Raw genomic sequence first — 17,426 nt, forward strand, 5'->3', positions numbered from 1 at the left:
AGCATGTTGCACTCTATATTAATTCCGACTATAATTCAAATGTATTAAACACCCATTACATTACCACTTTCTTCATTTCTTTAACTTGTTTGAATTCAGAAATATATTAGTTGTTTATAGGTTTGATGCTACGTCGATCCTATGAAGTTGTGATAAAAAAAATCTGTAAATGAAATAAAAACTGAAAAAATAAATTGAAGTGTTTTGATTACATATTATTTTTTATGGTAAGTGGATCCTATTTCTCCTATATTTAGGAAATCATATCCTGGGAAAACAACTACCTACTATTTAACGACTACCTTAATTTTTTTTTTCCTTTGATGTGGGAATTCAAGTGGAGAACCGAATATTAAAAAAAAATTAATTTAACAAATTTGAAGTTTCATGGTCAATCCTTTAAAATGTATTAACAAATTTGTATTATTACTATTTTTAAACTAATTATTTTTTGGTAAGAAATTTCGAAAGTTGTTTTAAATAACTGTTTAAAAGGTGAACACATAATTATTTTAAAGGCGATTTGGATTTTTAAAATTTAAATATTTATTTAATATAAAATTAACAATTTACTAAATTATTGTGAATTAAAAATTAAATCATGTTAAGAATACTAAAAGACATGCGTATTTATTAGAAAATATTAAATTTAAATTAATTAAACAAATAATTAAAATAAATATGAAAAATATAAATAACATTAAACACAAATATTGTTAACTCTGGCGATACTAATAACTAAAAATGAGATAATCATCACCATTTTTTATTTAAACATTATAAATTATTGAACATTATAAATTGCCAACTTGTAAGTCATTGATGCTTTAAGCTGCAATTTTCAAACTGAAAAAAGATGCTCACTAAATTTTAAAACTTATTCAAATCAAATAAAACTTAATCACCTTCCACACTTTGCGAAAAAAAAAAGAGCTTAAAATTACATTCTTCTTTAGTTCACATCCCTCTCACTTTTATTTATCCTTATCTCATTTATGCAATATATGTTTTTATTTTTCTTGATTTGTTATAATTTGATTTTTTTACTTCTCTTTTTGCATGTATAATTTAGGGTTTGTGGGTTGTATAAACGCAATCGGTAAGTATATATTGACGGAATCTTTTCAAAATAACAAAGTTTTAATTTTTTTACTTAAATAATATACAGTATCAAATAATTACTTAAATAACATAGTTTAATGCAACGCTTCAGAATTCAGTTTTTGGAGAATCAAATTCTCAACATGATTGAGTGTAATTTCGCAGAAAACTAGTTCAGAATTTAGTTATTTTTGTTTTAATTTTTTTATTTAAAATGAAGGAAAGGAAATTTATAATTTTTAGATTTTAAAAAATTAATTGATTTGGAAAATAATTTCTTAAAAAAAGATTTTATATACAAAGTAGTTCTACAAAAGATGCACCAAATGTGCATAAGAGAACCAGATCGAAACATATTACAAGAAAGAGATACAAGCTTAGAGTTACATAAACAACAAAAGAAAATTAAGAAACTAGAGAGGGATAGAGTGAATATGAAGAGGAAAGAGAATGGTCAACCCAATGCTCCCTCACCCTTGCCTATTTCTCACAATTTTGGTTCATGTGTTAAGTCTTCTTTTTCTCCAACAAATTTTGATTCCCCACTTTTCATGATGAGTGTCTCCACTTTTAGTCACAAACTTTGCACATGAGTTTCTTACAATTTTATTTTTTATTTTAAAATTAATGACTTTGGTATGTTTGATATGGTGAGATCAAATCATCTTGAAGTTGAAAATGTTTATTAATTAATTGGACATGTTTTAAATTTAAATTTATAAATTTTATTCAATTTATAAGTAATTATAATGTCAAAAAATTGTATAAAAATGTACAGATTCATTCATTTATATATATATAAAACCACTCATGGAGATTGGGAAACAATAAAAAAATAGGGTTTTTTTATCTGTAAATGAGGTTATCTCACGATTGGTCATTAAGAAAGAGTATGATAAGAAAAAATATGCAAAAGATAGATTAAGAAAAAGTTATTGAAGAAACTACTCACTCTTAAGTGCATATCTCTATTATAATTGAATGTATGGTATTTGATAATCATATATGGTAAAATTCTTATATTTTACATTCTTGTATGTTTAGATTTTACATAAACCAACTTTAAAGTTTTACAGTCATATAAAGATAATTTTTTAAGAGTGGATAGTAGTTCATTTTTGAACAATGACTCCGAATTATCACAATAAGAAATTGACAATTTTTTTTTCAAAAAAATCAAATTGTCTGGTTATAATAAGGTTTTGAAAACTCATTAGTTTCTTATTCCTTTAGGTAATTTTTGTAGCGTTATATACATAAATATTGTATTTGTTGCTCTTGTTTGAGGGTGTGACCTCTCTGGTGGGGAGATATAATTGTATTTGTTGGGTTTATTTATCTTTGTATGGGATTTAAGCTTGATAAGTAGTACAATGTTTGTTGGATCCTTAGTTGGTAGGGTTCTAGGAAACTTGTTTTGGAGTTTTGTATAAGGGTTGAGACACCCCTGAAGTGTCTCATTTTATTTTATTTATTCTTTGCTGATAAAAAAAATATATACATAAAAATTAGTTTATAAGTTTTGAAGTTTCCATATCAAATTCAGAGAAACATAATGCTAAAACCTAGAGTATTTGCGTCTTGACACAAATGTATTCAAGAAAATTTCATTGTTCATTCCATATTTTATCAGCAATACTCAAGAAAATTTCAAGAAAACACATATTCCATATTTTAAGTAGGCTTATATTTACAAATGATATAAACTTATACTATTTATTAAATTTTATCTCTTTCTGAAAATAAATATAATTATAAAATATAAATGATTAAGTACAAAATTTGTTATTATGTATAAATGCATAAATATAGAGATAAGGAATCAATTATAACTGTTAAAATATTCAAAAATAAGTTTGAAAGTTATAATTTAGTAAGTTATAACTAAATCAGTTATCATGTATTGTTCAAATTGTAGATAATTATCTCCACAGTTTAAAGAAGGTACATCTCCAAATATCTCAAAGTTAAGATACAAATAAGATGTTAGTATTTAGGCTTATTATGAGAAAAATGCAATTATTCTCTTTGAAATTAGGTTTATCAATGTTGTTTTACAAAAATATGCAGTGAAATTTATCATTAACATGTACAATTATTTAATTGTAATTATTACTTTACTGTGAACCTTATAATATATTTAAATAAATAATAAAATATGAATATAATTATATTTAAGTTAATATATAATCAATGTCTATTGTTAAATAAAATAAGATAATTAAATATTACTTTATTAAAAAGATATAAAAATTTAACCTCATTTATTAAAATAAAAAATTATAAATTTATTTAAAAAATTAAAAAAAAATAAATGTTATTAAAAGATTATGAATTTTTTTTAAGAATATAAAATTTTGTAACATTTAACATGATCTTTATAATGAGATAATTATATTTTTAAATTAAATTATAAAAAAAGGCATTTTTTTAAAGTAAAATTGAAGAGAAACTGTTGTTATTTTGAGCTTCTTAGATGGATCCATTACATATGTAACCTTAGGATTAAACATCTCCTCAACATTACTTAAAACTCATGTTTATGAATATCTAAAGTTGAAGTAGTTATTTTCGTGAGATATCTAATATAAATAATAATAATAATGAAATTAATAATATGAATGCTATTAAATATATAAATAATATTAATAATTTTTATATTGTTACTTATATTAATATTGATAATAACATTAGTAAGTGTAATAATAATCTTAATATAACAACAAAATTTGATTGGTGTAATGGTTAAAATTTCTTTAGTAATTTAAGAGATTTGGCTTTGAGTCTCACCTATTGCAGTCTATTTCTAACACATTAATAATAATTCTAAAAATAGACAAATAATTTTTGTAAATAATAAAAATATTAGTTACATATAGTGATAAATATTCATATCACTAAAGTTTTTTTTTTTTTTTTTTTGCAGTGTTAGCATCAGTTTTAAGTGAAAAATAGAAATATGAAAAAACAAACTTTTCTTTTATCGGTTTGTTCAAAAATTGATTTAAAAGACCATTTTAAATATTTATAACACAAACTATTTAAAAGTAACTGTAATCGATTTAAAATGTTACTTTTGAATTTATCAATAATACATATTAAAAAGATTTCTTTTTATAACTTATTTTAAAATTGATTATCAAACTTTTTTAAAAGCTCTCAAACAAACAATGTTTAATTACAGGATATTTTGAAGTTCTTTTTTAAAAGTGTGGATCAAGTTAAATATCTCAACATAAAGTAAGACAATATATTTTTCTTCATTTGATCTACACTTAAATGTTGATACCATTATAACTACATATATGGAATATAAATAGGATCTAGATATTTCCTAATTGCATGCCATAGATTACTTTCCTTTGAGGTGGAAAGACCGACAAAGCTGGTATAACCCATAAAAAAATATTTAACTACCAATTATTTAGATTCTAAATTTGATAACAAAAATCTTGATTGTTAATTAGATACCAATTTAGAAATCATTTAACAATAATAGAAACTAATCTAGAAACCAAATTTTTTTTAGTCTCTAAAATAATCTATAATTTAGTCACTATAGCAACTAATTATTTTTTATCTCTAACATTGGTTTCTATTTCATGATTTTCTTGTAGTGTATGCTTGGTAGATACCAGAGTAATCCAAGATTGTATTATTGGAAAACTAAGAAGAAAGTCTCCACTTATATTATTGTTGAGGTTCATGAGGTTGAGGTTTGCACCCACTTATATACAATGAAAGACTCTAATCTCTAGTCGATGTGAGATCTCCAACACACACCCCCCTCACGCCGAGACTGCCAACTCGTGCGTGGGACTATTTATTATGGTTGGTCCGATAGAGGCTCGATAGCGGGTGACACGATAGGCCCAACACAAACACTCGCTAGGATAGGCTCAAAAATGGCTCTGATACCATATTAAAAAGTGGACTTTAAACCTAACTCAACCCCATAAAACCGGTTCATGAGGTTGAGGTTTATACCCACTTATATACAATGAAAGACTCTAATCTCTAGTCGATGTGGGATCTCCAACAATTGTCAAACCGCTAAGAATTTATTGTGATAATTTTTGCAGTTGTATTTTTTTTGAAGAACGGTAAGTATTCCAAAGGTGCTAAACATATGTGATTGAAATACTTGTCATTAAGGAAGAAGTTTAGAACTAGAGTGTCAATAAAACATATTAATACTAATCTTATGATTGATGACCCTTTAATAAAAGGGTTATCGCCCAAAATATTTATTGGCCATGTTGAGATATGAACATTATATCTACTAGTGTATGTTGAATATTGTTATTTGACACTGAGTTAATTGATATACATGATCTATGTTTTCCACTTTATGTATATACATATATGTGGAAAACAAATTATATTATTGTTGATGAAGATGAAAAATGAAAAAAAAATTAATTGTTTTGGTTACATATTATTTTATGCTACGTGGATCCTATTTAACACAACTACCTTCTAGATTGCTTCTATTTAATACTGGAAAACGACTGCATTATTTTCCCCCCCTTTGAGGTGGGAATTCAAGTGGGTAACCGAGTATTAAAAAAAATAAATTTAACAGACTTGAATTATGGTCAATCATCATTTAAAATGTATTAAAAAAATAATTTAAGAGACTTCAAGTTTTAAGGTCAATCTAAGAGCACACACTCATGAGTGCCATAGTTGCTTTCATATGTTGTAGATCACTGTGCACACCAAACGCCAAAGAAGCTTCTTGGACGACTCGAGAAGTGATTTTCGTTATGAGCGAATCTGCAAAGCTGAAAAGAAGTGTTTCTGCCATGATGTTATTTTGGGAGGAAAGAATGCAATTGGAAGTTGATAGTTAGTATAGTTGTGTGGTGAATGATTTCACATCATTATAATTATGGTAAAGAATTAGAAGAAACGACCCCACCATCCGTATAAATATATACTTAAATATATACTTTAGATACTAATTTAGAAAATATTATTAATGATAAAAATTACTTTTGCACAAATTTTTTGAAAAATATATATTTTTTTTAAATTTCACGTGAGAATCTCGATTGAATTTGAGACAAAGTGTGACAAATTTCAGGTAAAACGGATGAGTATTAACTTAGGAAACAAATCAAACAGTTTCACACACAAACGGACATTCCTTTTAACCCTGACATGATGAATAAAAAATTTATTGCAAATCTTCTGGGATGAATTTGGGACTCAAATCTCAGCCAAAACTCAATAGACACAATGACGAATGTCTGACAAAAATTTAAGACCAAAATACTTAAGGAGTAAGGCGTAGTAAGTCCCAGACCGAGATTGAATAAAACTGGTTTTCCGAAAACAAAACGTCCTGACCTTTCTTCCCCGTATCTTCTTTTTGTTATTTGTTTATGGACGTGCCTCCTTACCTGGGTGCAAACAATATATGAAAGTACTTGTGTGAATTTTTTCAACGCAATACGGATCAAGAATAAAATTGCAGAAAGTAGGGCGGAATTTCACAAGTTTTGGTAGATGATAAGCTTGGTTTGCACAAAATTTCTGAAAAATTCTCGAGAAATAGTTTTTTTAGATATACTAATAAATAAATAGTATCTAATTTAAATAATATAGTAACTAATTATTTTTTTATTTCTAAAATTGATTTCTATTTAATGATATTTTTTGTAATGCTTGTTTATATTAAGTCTTCAATGCGTAGTCACCTATTAGAAATCACCTCACTCTTGTCCATGCCTCACAATTTATTAGTATCTAATTAATTAGTGATATAAATTACTTTAGATACTAATAAATAATATATAATTTAATCAATATATTAAATAATTATTTTTTTCTTTAAAATTAATTTGTATGTAATACTTGTCAATATTAAGTATTCAACACGTAGTCACCTATTGGAAATCACCTCACTCCTGTCCATGCCTCACAATTTTGGATCATATGTCAAACTGTTCTTTTTCTTTAACTAACTTTGATACTTAACTTGTTATTATTAGTCATTTGTTCCTAGTTACAACCTTTGCACTCGAGTTCCTTATAATTTTGTTTTTCATTTTCATTTTAAAAGAATGACTTTGGTAAGTTTGATGTAATAAGATGAAATTATCTTGAAGTTGGAAATATTTATTAATTAATTAGACATAATTTAAATTTAAATTTATAAATTTTATTCAATTTATAAGTAATTAAAATGTAAAAAAAAAATGCATTGAAAAAAATTGCAAATTACAAATATTTGAAATATGAAAAAAGTAATAAAAAATATTTAAAAGTAAACTTTTATATTCTAAATTAGTTGTTTTGAAAATAAATTTAAAAAGCTACCTTTTTAATTAATTCACTAAAAAATAATGGAATAGAAAACATCTAAAAACGACATATATTCTTCTTCTTTATTTGATCTACACTTGATGTTTATACTACTATTACAAAATATTGACTTTATCAACACTTTATTTTGTATAAAAAAACATTGTTTTGAAATATCAGAAGTGAAAAAATTGTACAGAATTATTAGTTGTAGTAAGATATTCCACACTTCCTAGATGAGTCCCTTATGAGGTGGAGAGATCGACGTAATGGTATAACCTATATAAAGAAATAAATTTTTTCTTTTAAAATGAAAAAAAATTGTCAAAAATAATAATCTAATGGAGAAACAAAAGGTTAAAATTATTACCTTCAACTCTTTGTGTTACTATGAGAATTCTTCCTCATTTTCTGATTCATCAATGTAAACGTTTTTTATGTGTGATATTTGGTGCCAATCCGGTCCAACTTTTGGCTTCAATCTTCTGCATAATTCAGGACAACCATTGATTTCTATCTCTTCAAGATTTGTAAGGTGATACATGTTATCAGGGAGAGACAACAGATTTGGACAATCCCAAATGTCAAGTTCTTTTAGACAAATTAGAGTTGTTAGCCAATCGGGAAGCTCTTCAAGATTTGTAAGGTGATACATGTTATCAGGGAGAGACAACAGATTTGGACAATCCCAAATGTCAAGTTCTTTTAGACAAATTAGAGTTGTTAGCCAATCGGGAAGCTCTTCAAGATTGATGCAACCTGCAATAAATAAGGTTTCTAAAGATTTCGCAGATCTTTGAAACCACTCAGGAAGCGTAACCAGTTGGGGCAAGTTTACAAGAATAAGGGACTTTAACCTTAAATCAGGGATTTGGTTTCCAAGACCCATCAACAATTCCAACTTGTCGCATTGTGAGATATTCAAAAACTTTAGATTTGTAATGGCGTGAAACGACATCGACTTTAAACTTTTACAGTCATATAAAGACAATCTTGTAAGATTGGGTAATAGTATTCCTTCGAACAATGACTCCAAATTATGACAATGACGAAAATATAAATTTTCTAAAGAACTCAAACTTGCAATCTCTTCTTCTGGAAGATCAAGTTGCCTGGTGGTTATAATAAGGTTTCGAAGGCTTATTAGATTTTTTATTCCTTTGGGTAATTTTTGTAGCTTTATACATCCAAAAAGATTCAAAGTTTGCAAATTTTGAAGTTTGCAGACCGAATCATGGAGTTCCTCGAGTTTTTCACTATTTTGAAGATTCAGACATCTTAAATGTTTCAACTTTCCAATGCAGTCAGGCAAACTCTCGTATTCAGATAAACATAATTGTAAAACCCTCAAGTATTTGCATCTTGACAAGAATGTATTCAATAAAGCTTCATTGTTCATTCCAACATGAAAACACAGACTTCTCAAACTTGTGAAGGGAAAAGCTTGAGCAAGCAAATTATTATCCATAAAAGCTAAATGTTGGACATTCTCAAATATTTTTGGATTGGGGAGATCTATTCTTTCAAACTCACCTTTTGCAATATAAGTTGCAAGATCATGCACTAAATCATGTAACTGAAATGAGGAATCGCTACCCAAGTCAATATATTCTGAAAGAAAAGATCTTGACCATAGTTCATGCACAAGTTGATTGGCAACATCAGTCATCGATTCACTTTCCTTTAGCGGTGGCAGAAAACCAAGTGCTCCCCACATGGTAGAAATCTGAGAACAAGAAATATCAATGTCCTGTGGGTAAAGGGAGAAAGAAGCAAAACATGGTTTTAAATATGATGGCAGTTGATCGTAACTTAGTTTGAGAGCTGGAAAAATGAATTTTTCATTTTGTTTTAAATTCCAAATCTCATTGTCTCTTATAGACTCCCACTCTTTCTTGTCAACCCTTGAGAATAGTGAACTCCTCACCGTTTTCAGTGCCAATGGTAACCCTCCACATTTTTTTACAATTTCTTTCCCAATCTCCAACAATTGTGGATGCTTTTTCTCATCTCCATCTTCAAAAGCACATTTCAAAAATAAAGAAAGAGAATCCTCTTCAGAGAGACACTCTAGAAGGTAAAAATTTGAGAATCTAGTGCGCATCATGTTAGCTATTTCATGGCTACGAGTAGTCACTAGGATTTTGTTCCCTTCAACCTCTGAATCTATTATTTCCTTCAACTCATCCCATCTTACACGATCCTCATTCCACACATCATCTAACACAAGCAGGAACTTCTGACCTTGAAGTGTATTTCTCAAATGATTTTGAAGTTGCCCGGTCTCAAAGTTACTGTTGTTTTCACTAGTTGGGTTTGGAACAGAATTGATGATTTTATTGAGCACATTCCTAAGTTCAAAATCATTAGAAACACACACCCACATCTTCAAGGGAAAACATGCATCAATGTTGGTGTCATTGAAGACCAACTTAGCAAGTGTGGTTTTTCCCAAACCTCCCATTCCCACAATGGGAACAACAGAAAGAGTTTGGTGGTGAACATCTTGCACCAAAAGTTTGACTATTTCATTTTGATCATGTTCCCTTCCTGTAACATTGGAAGGGTTTACATGAGAATGAGTCATTTCCCTCACGTGCACCACACGTGTATCTTGGTCAATGATTTGAAGCCCAAACATGTTTCTTGGGAAACACAACTACCTTCTACGTTGCTTCTATTTAACATTAAGTTAACAAATTTGAAGTTTTATGGTCAATCCTTTAAAATGTATTAACAAATTTGTATTATTACTATTTTTAGACTATTATTTTTTTGGTAAGAAATTTCGAAAGTTGTTTTAAATGATTGTTTAAAAGGTGAACACATAATTATTTTAAAAGCGACGATTTGGGTTTTTAAAATTTAAATATTAATTTAATACTAAAATTAATAGTTTACAAAATTATTGTGAATTAAAAATTAAATCGTCTTAAGAATACTAAAAGACATGCATATTTATTAGAAAATATTAAATTTAAATTACTTAAACAAATGATTAAAAAAATATTAAAAAATATAAATAACATTAAACACAAATATTGTTGCGATACTGATGATAAAAGAAAAATATAATCATCACCATTTTTTATTTAAACATTAAAAATTATTCAACATTATCACTTAAAAAAAATTATGAAATAGAAACTAATTTTAGATAAAAAAAATAATTAGTTGTATAACTAAATTAGAGACAATTTTATAAACTAAAAAAATTAGTTTTTTTAATTAATTTCTATTATTGTTAAATGATTTTTAAATTGGTATTTAATTAACTACCAAGGTTTTAACTACCAATTATTTAGTTTCTATTGGTAGAAAAACCTGGTTGCTAATTACATACCAATTTAGAAACCATTTAACAATAATAGAAACTAATTTAGAAACCAAACTTTTTTATTTTTAAGGTGGTTTCTAATTTAGTCAATATAATAATTAATTATTTTTTATTTCTTGATTTTTATTTTATGATTGTATTATAGTATATATATTGTCAACTTGTAAGTCATTGATGCTTTAAGCTACAATTTTGAAACGCTGTCTTTAGAAATTAAATAAGCCACATTAAAAAAAGATGTTGACTTAAAATTTAAACTTATTGAAATTCAATAAAACTTAATCACCTTCCACACTTTGCAAAAAAAAGAGAGCTCAAAATTGCATTCCTCTTCCTCAACTTCTCTCTTCTCTTGTAAACCTCACATTTTCCTTAAAAATTACATTCTTCTTTAACGTTCACATCCACTTCCACTTTTATTTCCATATCTCATTTATGCAAATATTGTTCTTTTTTTTTTTCTTGATTTTGTTGATTTGTTTCAATTTGATTTTTTTACTTCTCTTTTTGCATGTATAATTTAGGGTTTGTGGGTAGTATAGACGCAATTGGTAACTATATCGACGGAATCTTTTCAGAATAACAAAGTTTTTTTTTTTACTCAAATAATATACAGTATCAAATAATTACTTAAATAACATACTCTTCAGAATTCAGTTTCTGCAGAATCAATTTCTCAACATGATTGAGTGTAATTTCTCAAAAAAATAGTTCAAAATTAGTTATTTTTGTTTTAATTTCTTTATTTAAAAAAGAAGGAAAGGAAATTTATAATTTTGAGCTTTTAAAAAATTGATTTGGAAAATAATTTCTTAGAAAAATATTAATGTAATTTTTTTTTTCAATTCAGTGTTTTTCTAAATTATTTTGATGTATTATGTATTAAAAAAAATTATATTTTTTAATTCAATCTTGATCGTTTAATTTTTTTTAACTTGATAACGTGAATTCTATCATCTTATTTAATTATTTTCATTTATTAAAAATTATGAGGTTATGTTAATAATATTTTTTTATCAGTAACATATTACTTTATATGAAGCATTATACGTAACAAAAATTATATATCCGAGGTAGTTCTACAAAACATGCACCAAATGTGGCTAAGAGAACCTGATAGAAACATATTACAAAAAGAGCTAGAAGCTTATAAGTGTTTCAATATAGTGTCACATCATTCAGGGATCGAGACCAATGACAGTTTATATACTTCCTTCACCCTTTGAGGCGTCTTTTAAGGACAAAACTGTGACTGAGCACCAACCTTCAAAACGGACAATACTTCGGATGCAGTGATTGACCCTAACGATGCTGTATAACGATTTGAGGTCGGGTCGGAACAATAGGTATCTCATATTCCCAGATTTTACGTTATATCAAATTGCAAACCAAATTATAAAGCAGCTAAATAATAATTATATTTGAATTCTGGCATTGATCTGATATGCTTACAAAATTCATCTTCTGCGAACCAGCGTATGTTTTGTGGTCACCCTATGATCCTTAATATTCAAACAATGTGGTCATAGCAAGAGTGCTCTGCTCCCAATAGACAATAGGGCAAAATTGCAAGGCCTGCTTCTGCATTTGAGCCGTTGTTGCCCATGTTACAACACCCACAAATAAACTTATGTGAATAATATAAAATAATGCTGCAGTTAGTGTAAATTAACATGAGTCTTTTATTGTTTTTGTTGAAATTTTTTTGAACAACAAGGGATTGTCTCCCTCACCTAAATCAATATATAATGGTGATAATGATATTTCCTTGGTTGTTAATAGATAACAAAATGAAAGTCATCGAATAACATGACAAATTTGTTATCTATAGACCAACAAAATGGTATAATCTGTGCAAAGAAGAAAAACATTTCTTTTAAAATAAAATAAAAAATGTCAAAAATAATAATTTAATAGAAAAACAAAAGGTTAAAATTAGTACCTTCAACTCTTTGTATTATTATGAGGATTCTTCTTCATTTTCTGATTCATCAATGTAAACTCGTTTGATGTGTGATATCTTGTGCCAATCCTGTCCAACTTCTGGCTTCAATCTTTTGCGTAATTCAGGACAACCAATGATTTCTAAATCTTTAAGATTTGTGAGGTGATGCATGTTATCAGGGAGTGACAACATATTTGGACAATTGCAAATGCTAAGTATTTTGAGACAAATTGTAGATGGTAGCCAGTTGGGAAGCTCCTCAAGATTGATGCAATTGCCAACTATTAGGGATTCTAAAGAGTTCGCAGATCCTTGTAACCATTGAGGAAAAGTGACCAGTTGTGGCAATTGATTAAGACCAAGACACTTTAACCTTAAATTGGGGATTTGACTTTCAATATCCATTGACAATTCCAACTTGTCACAACAGTAGATAAATAAAACCTCTAAATTTCTTATGGCATCGAAGGACACCGATTTTAGACTTCCACATTCGTTCAAATACAAATTTTTAAGTGTGGAAAGTTGTATTCCTTCAAACAGTGACACAAAATTATGGCAATCACTGAAAAACAAATGTTCTTAGAGAAGTCAAATTTGCAATCACTTCTTTAGGAAAATAAGGTAGTGTGGTGGTTATAGCCAAGTGACGAAGGCTAACTAGAATTTTTATTCCTTTGGGTAATGTTTGTAGCTTTATGCATCCTATAAGGATCAAAGTTTGCAAATTTTGAAGTTTGCATTTGCATATTGAATCAGGGAGTTCCTTAAGTTTTTTATTTTGTGCAAGACTGAGGTATCTTAAATGTTTCAACTTTCCGATGCAACGAGGCAGACTCTCGTATTCGGAATATTGCAAGTTTAAAATCCTCAAGTATTTGCACCTTGACACCAATGTATTCAAAAAATCTTTATTGTTCCCTGCTTTACGAAATATCATAGTTCTGAGACCTGTGGGAAGAAGAGATTCACCATAAAAATTATTTTCCCCAAATGTCAAATGTTGGGTACCCTCAGATATTTTTGGATTGTGGAAATCTATTGTTTCAAACTCACCTTTTGCGATATAAGTTGCAAGATCATGCACCAAATCATGTAACTTAAAAGAGTACTCACTCCCTAAGTCTTCATAATCTGAAAGAAACGATCTTGTCCATAGTTCATGCAAAAATTGTCTCGCAGCATCAATCGTTGATTCACCTTCCTTTGGTGGGGGAAGAAAACCAAGTGCTTCCCACAACACAGAAACTTCAGAACTAAAGATATCAGTATCCTCTTTGTAAAGGGAAAAAGAAGCAAAACATGGTTTTAAATACGAAGGAAGTTGATCGTAACTCAGTTTCAGAGCAGGTAAAATGCCTTTTTCATTTTGTTTTAAATTCCAAATCTTATTATCTCTTATGGACTCCCACTCTTTTTTATCAACCCTCGAGAATAGTGAACTCCCCACTGTTTTCAGTGCTAATGGTAAGCCTCCACATTTTTTTACAATTTCTTCCCCAATCTCCAATAGTTTTGGATGTTATTTTTCATCTCCATCTTCAAAAGCAGACTTCACAAATAGAGAACGAGAATCCTCTTTAGAGAGGCATTGTAGAAGGTACGAATTTGAGGATTTAGTGTGCATCATGGTAGCTATTTCATGGCTACGTGTAGACAGTAGGATTTTACTCCCTTCAACACCTACATCTATTATTTCCTTCAACTCACCCCATCTTGCACGATCCTCGTTCCACACGTCATCCAACACAAGCAAGAACTTCTCACCTTGAAGTGTATTTCTCAAACGATTTTGAAGTTGCTCAGTCTCAGAGTTATTGAAGTTTTCCCTCGTTGGGTTTGGAGCAGAATTGAGAATTTTAATGAGGACATTCCTAAGTTCAAAATCATTAGAGACGCACACCCACATCTTCAACGAAAAACATGCATCAATGTTGGTGTTATTGAAGACCAACTTAGCAAGTGTGGTTTTTCCCAAGCCCCCATTCCCACAATGGGAATAACAGAAAGAGTTTGGTGATGAACATCTTGCACCAAAAGTTTGACTATTTCATTTTGATCATGTTCCCTTCCTGTAACATTGGAAGGGTTTACATGAGAATGAGTCATTTCCCTCACGTGCACCACACGTGTATCTTGGTCAATGATTTGAAGACCAAACATGCTTCTTTGGGCTGCAAGTTTGGCCAACCTGGTGTTGATATGTTGAATGCGATGCGCCATTCTAAAACGATAAACAAGAGGATTACTTGTTGAGAAGAAATTGCGTACCTTCCTTGAGCAATCACCATAGGTTTTGACAATGTGCTTGGCTTCACACTCAAAATCATCAACTATGTCTTCAGCATCAAAAAAGACGCGCTTGACCTGTCTTAGCCATTCGCTCAGTGCACTGCTCAGCGGATTCTTTTGCTGAGCATCTAAGAGAACACCTCTGATGAGTGCCATAGTTGCTTTCATCTCTTGTAGCTCGCTATGCACACCAAAAGCCAAAGAAGCTTCTTCAACGGCATGAGAAAGAAGCTTTCCAATGAGCGAATCTGCGAAACTGAAAAGAAGTGATTCGGCCATGATGTGGTTTCGGGAAAGAAAAATGCAAGGCTACAATAGTTGTTTGGTGAATGATTTGACATGATTATGCTATTTATAAAACAATGCTTAGTTTGGTATATGATATTCCCACACACTCAAAATTCGTATGGCCAGCCTAATACAACTAATGTGACATAAAAGAAATTGTATTAGCTGGAGTTGGATTAGTGTGTGAATCTATGCTTTTTATAATAAGTTCATTTCAGTGTAAGCATGTTGCTGTCTATATTCATTCTCACTAATTCAAATGTATTAAACAACACCCATTACACTACCACTTTCTTCATTTCTTTAACTTATTTGACTTCAGGAAAATATTAGTTGTTTATAAGTTTTATGCTACGTCCATCCTATGAACTTGTGATAAAAAAAATCAGTAAATGAAATAAAAAATGATAAAATAAATTGAAGTGTTTTGATTACATATTATTTTATGGTAAGTGGATCCTATTTCTCCTATATTTTAGGAAATCATATCCTGGGAAAACAACTACCTTATATTTGGTTGCTTCTATTTAACATTCTACTCAACCCTTGCCAGCTACCACAAAACGACTACATTAATTTTTTTTTTCCTTTGTGGTGGGAATTCAAGTGGAGAATCGAGTATTAAAAAAATTAATTTAACAAATTTGAAGTTTCATGGTCAATCCTTTAAAATGAATTAACAATTTTGTATTATTTCTATTTTTAAACTAATTATTTTTTGGTAATAAATTTCGGAAGTTGTTTTTAATATTTTTTAAAAGGTGAACGCATAATTATTTTAAAAGCGATTTGGATTTTTAAATTTTAAATATTAATTTAAAAATTTCCTATATGGCAGATAATAAGTGTCTTATAAATTTGAGTATTTTTTTTAAAACATATGGTGATTTCTCGAGTCAATATGTTAATAATTCTAAGAGTAGTTTTTTCACCATGAATGATTCTACCAGATTTGTCACCAAAATTCAGGGTATTTTTTCTTGTAGTCATGGTTGTTTGCCTTTCACTTATTTAGGAGTGTCTATCTTTGTTGGTGTCGTTTTTTTCAACCTTTTTGCTGATAAAGTCAAATTGAAGATTGCTTCTTGAAAAGGTAAATTTCTTACTATGATGGATCAGATTAAGTTGGTCAATACAGTGATTACGAGTCTTTTAGCTTATAGTTTTAATTTGTATAAATGACATGTTTCTCTTCTTAAGCAAGTTGAGCAGTGGTGTCGAAAATTTATGTGGACTGACGATATTCTAAAAAAAGGTATAACTACTGTTAATTGAGCTACGATTTGTTCTCCCCCTTGAGAATGAAGGTTTGAAGATTATTAACCTTCACCATGAAAATAATGTATATCTTCTTAAGGTTGTTTGGATCTTTACTTATAAAGACATACCTTGGTCTTTGTTTTTGAAAGCCAGTTTAGAATGATTTTTGTTGTGGTGGAAGAAGACCAAGTCCTCGCCCACAATATAGAAATTTGAGAAATTAGAATATTAGCATGCTCTTCGCAAAGGGAGAAAGAAGCAAAACGTGGTTTTAAATATGAAAGCAGCTGATCGTAACTTAGTTTGAGGGCAGGCAAAATGTCTTTTTCATTTTGTTTCATATTCCAAATCTCATTATCTCTCACAGACTCCCACTCATTCTTATCAACCCTCAAGAAAAGAGAACTGCCCACCGTTTTCAGTGCCAATGGTAAGCCTCCACATTTTTTTACAATTTCTTTCCCAATCTCCAATAGTTCTGGATGTTTTTTCTCATTTCCATCTTCAGAAGCATATTTCACGAATAGAGAAAGAGAATCCTCTTCAGAGAGACATTGTAGAAGATACGAATTTGAGGATTTAGTGTGCATCAGGGTAGCTACTGCATGGCTACGGGTAGTCACTAGGATTTCACTCCCTTCAACACCTACATCTATTATTTCCTTGAACTCATGCCACCTTTCAGGAACCTCATTCCACACATCATCCAACACGAGCAAGAACTTCTGAACTTGAAGTGTATTACTCAAACGATTTTGAAGTTGCTCCGTCTCGAAGTTATTAAAGTTTTCCCTATTAGAGTTTGGAGTAGAATTGAGGATTTTAATGAGCAAATTTCTAAGCTCAAAATCATTAGAGACACACACCCACATCTTCAACGGAAAACATGCA

At 29.2% G+C, this 17,426-nt stretch overlaps 2 protein-coding genes and 1 pseudogene across 2 annotated transcripts; all 3 read right to left on the minus strand.

Moving 5' to 3' along the window:
* Positions 1-7,518: 7,518 nt before the first annotated feature.
* LOC137828374 (putative disease resistance protein RGA3) lies at positions 7,519-10,054 on the minus strand. The gene is made up of 2 exons (XM_068634910.1): positions 7,784-10,054; positions 7,519-7,692 (listed from the first exon to the last, which is right to left on the minus strand). Exon 1 carries the CDS (start codon positions 10,052-10,054, stop codon positions 7,802-7,804), a length of 2,253 nt encoding a protein of 750 aa, XP_068491011.1. The 3' UTR covers positions 7,519-7,692; positions 7,784-7,801.
* A 1,740-nt stretch (positions 10,055-11,794) lies between these two features.
* LOC137830582 (disease resistance protein RGA2-like) lies at positions 11,795-16,636 on the minus strand (annotated as a pseudogene).
* Positions 16,552-17,407, minus strand: LOC137829466 (putative disease resistance protein RGA3). Its single transcript, XM_068636267.1, has 2 exons — positions 16,664-17,407; positions 16,552-16,569 (listed from the first exon to the last, which is right to left on the minus strand). The coding sequence occupies exons 1-2, from the start codon at positions 17,405-17,407 to the stop codon at positions 16,552-16,554; spliced, it is 762 nt and encodes a 253-aa protein (XP_068492368.1).
* Between the last annotated feature and the right edge of the window lie 19 nt (positions 17,408-17,426).

Source organism: Phaseolus vulgaris, chromosome 7 (genome assembly GCF_000499845.2).
Source record: "Phaseolus vulgaris cultivar G19833 chromosome 7, P. vulgaris v2.0, whole genome shotgun sequence".
Taxonomy (NCBI): Eukaryota; Viridiplantae; Streptophyta; class Magnoliopsida; order Fabales; family Fabaceae; genus Phaseolus; species Phaseolus vulgaris.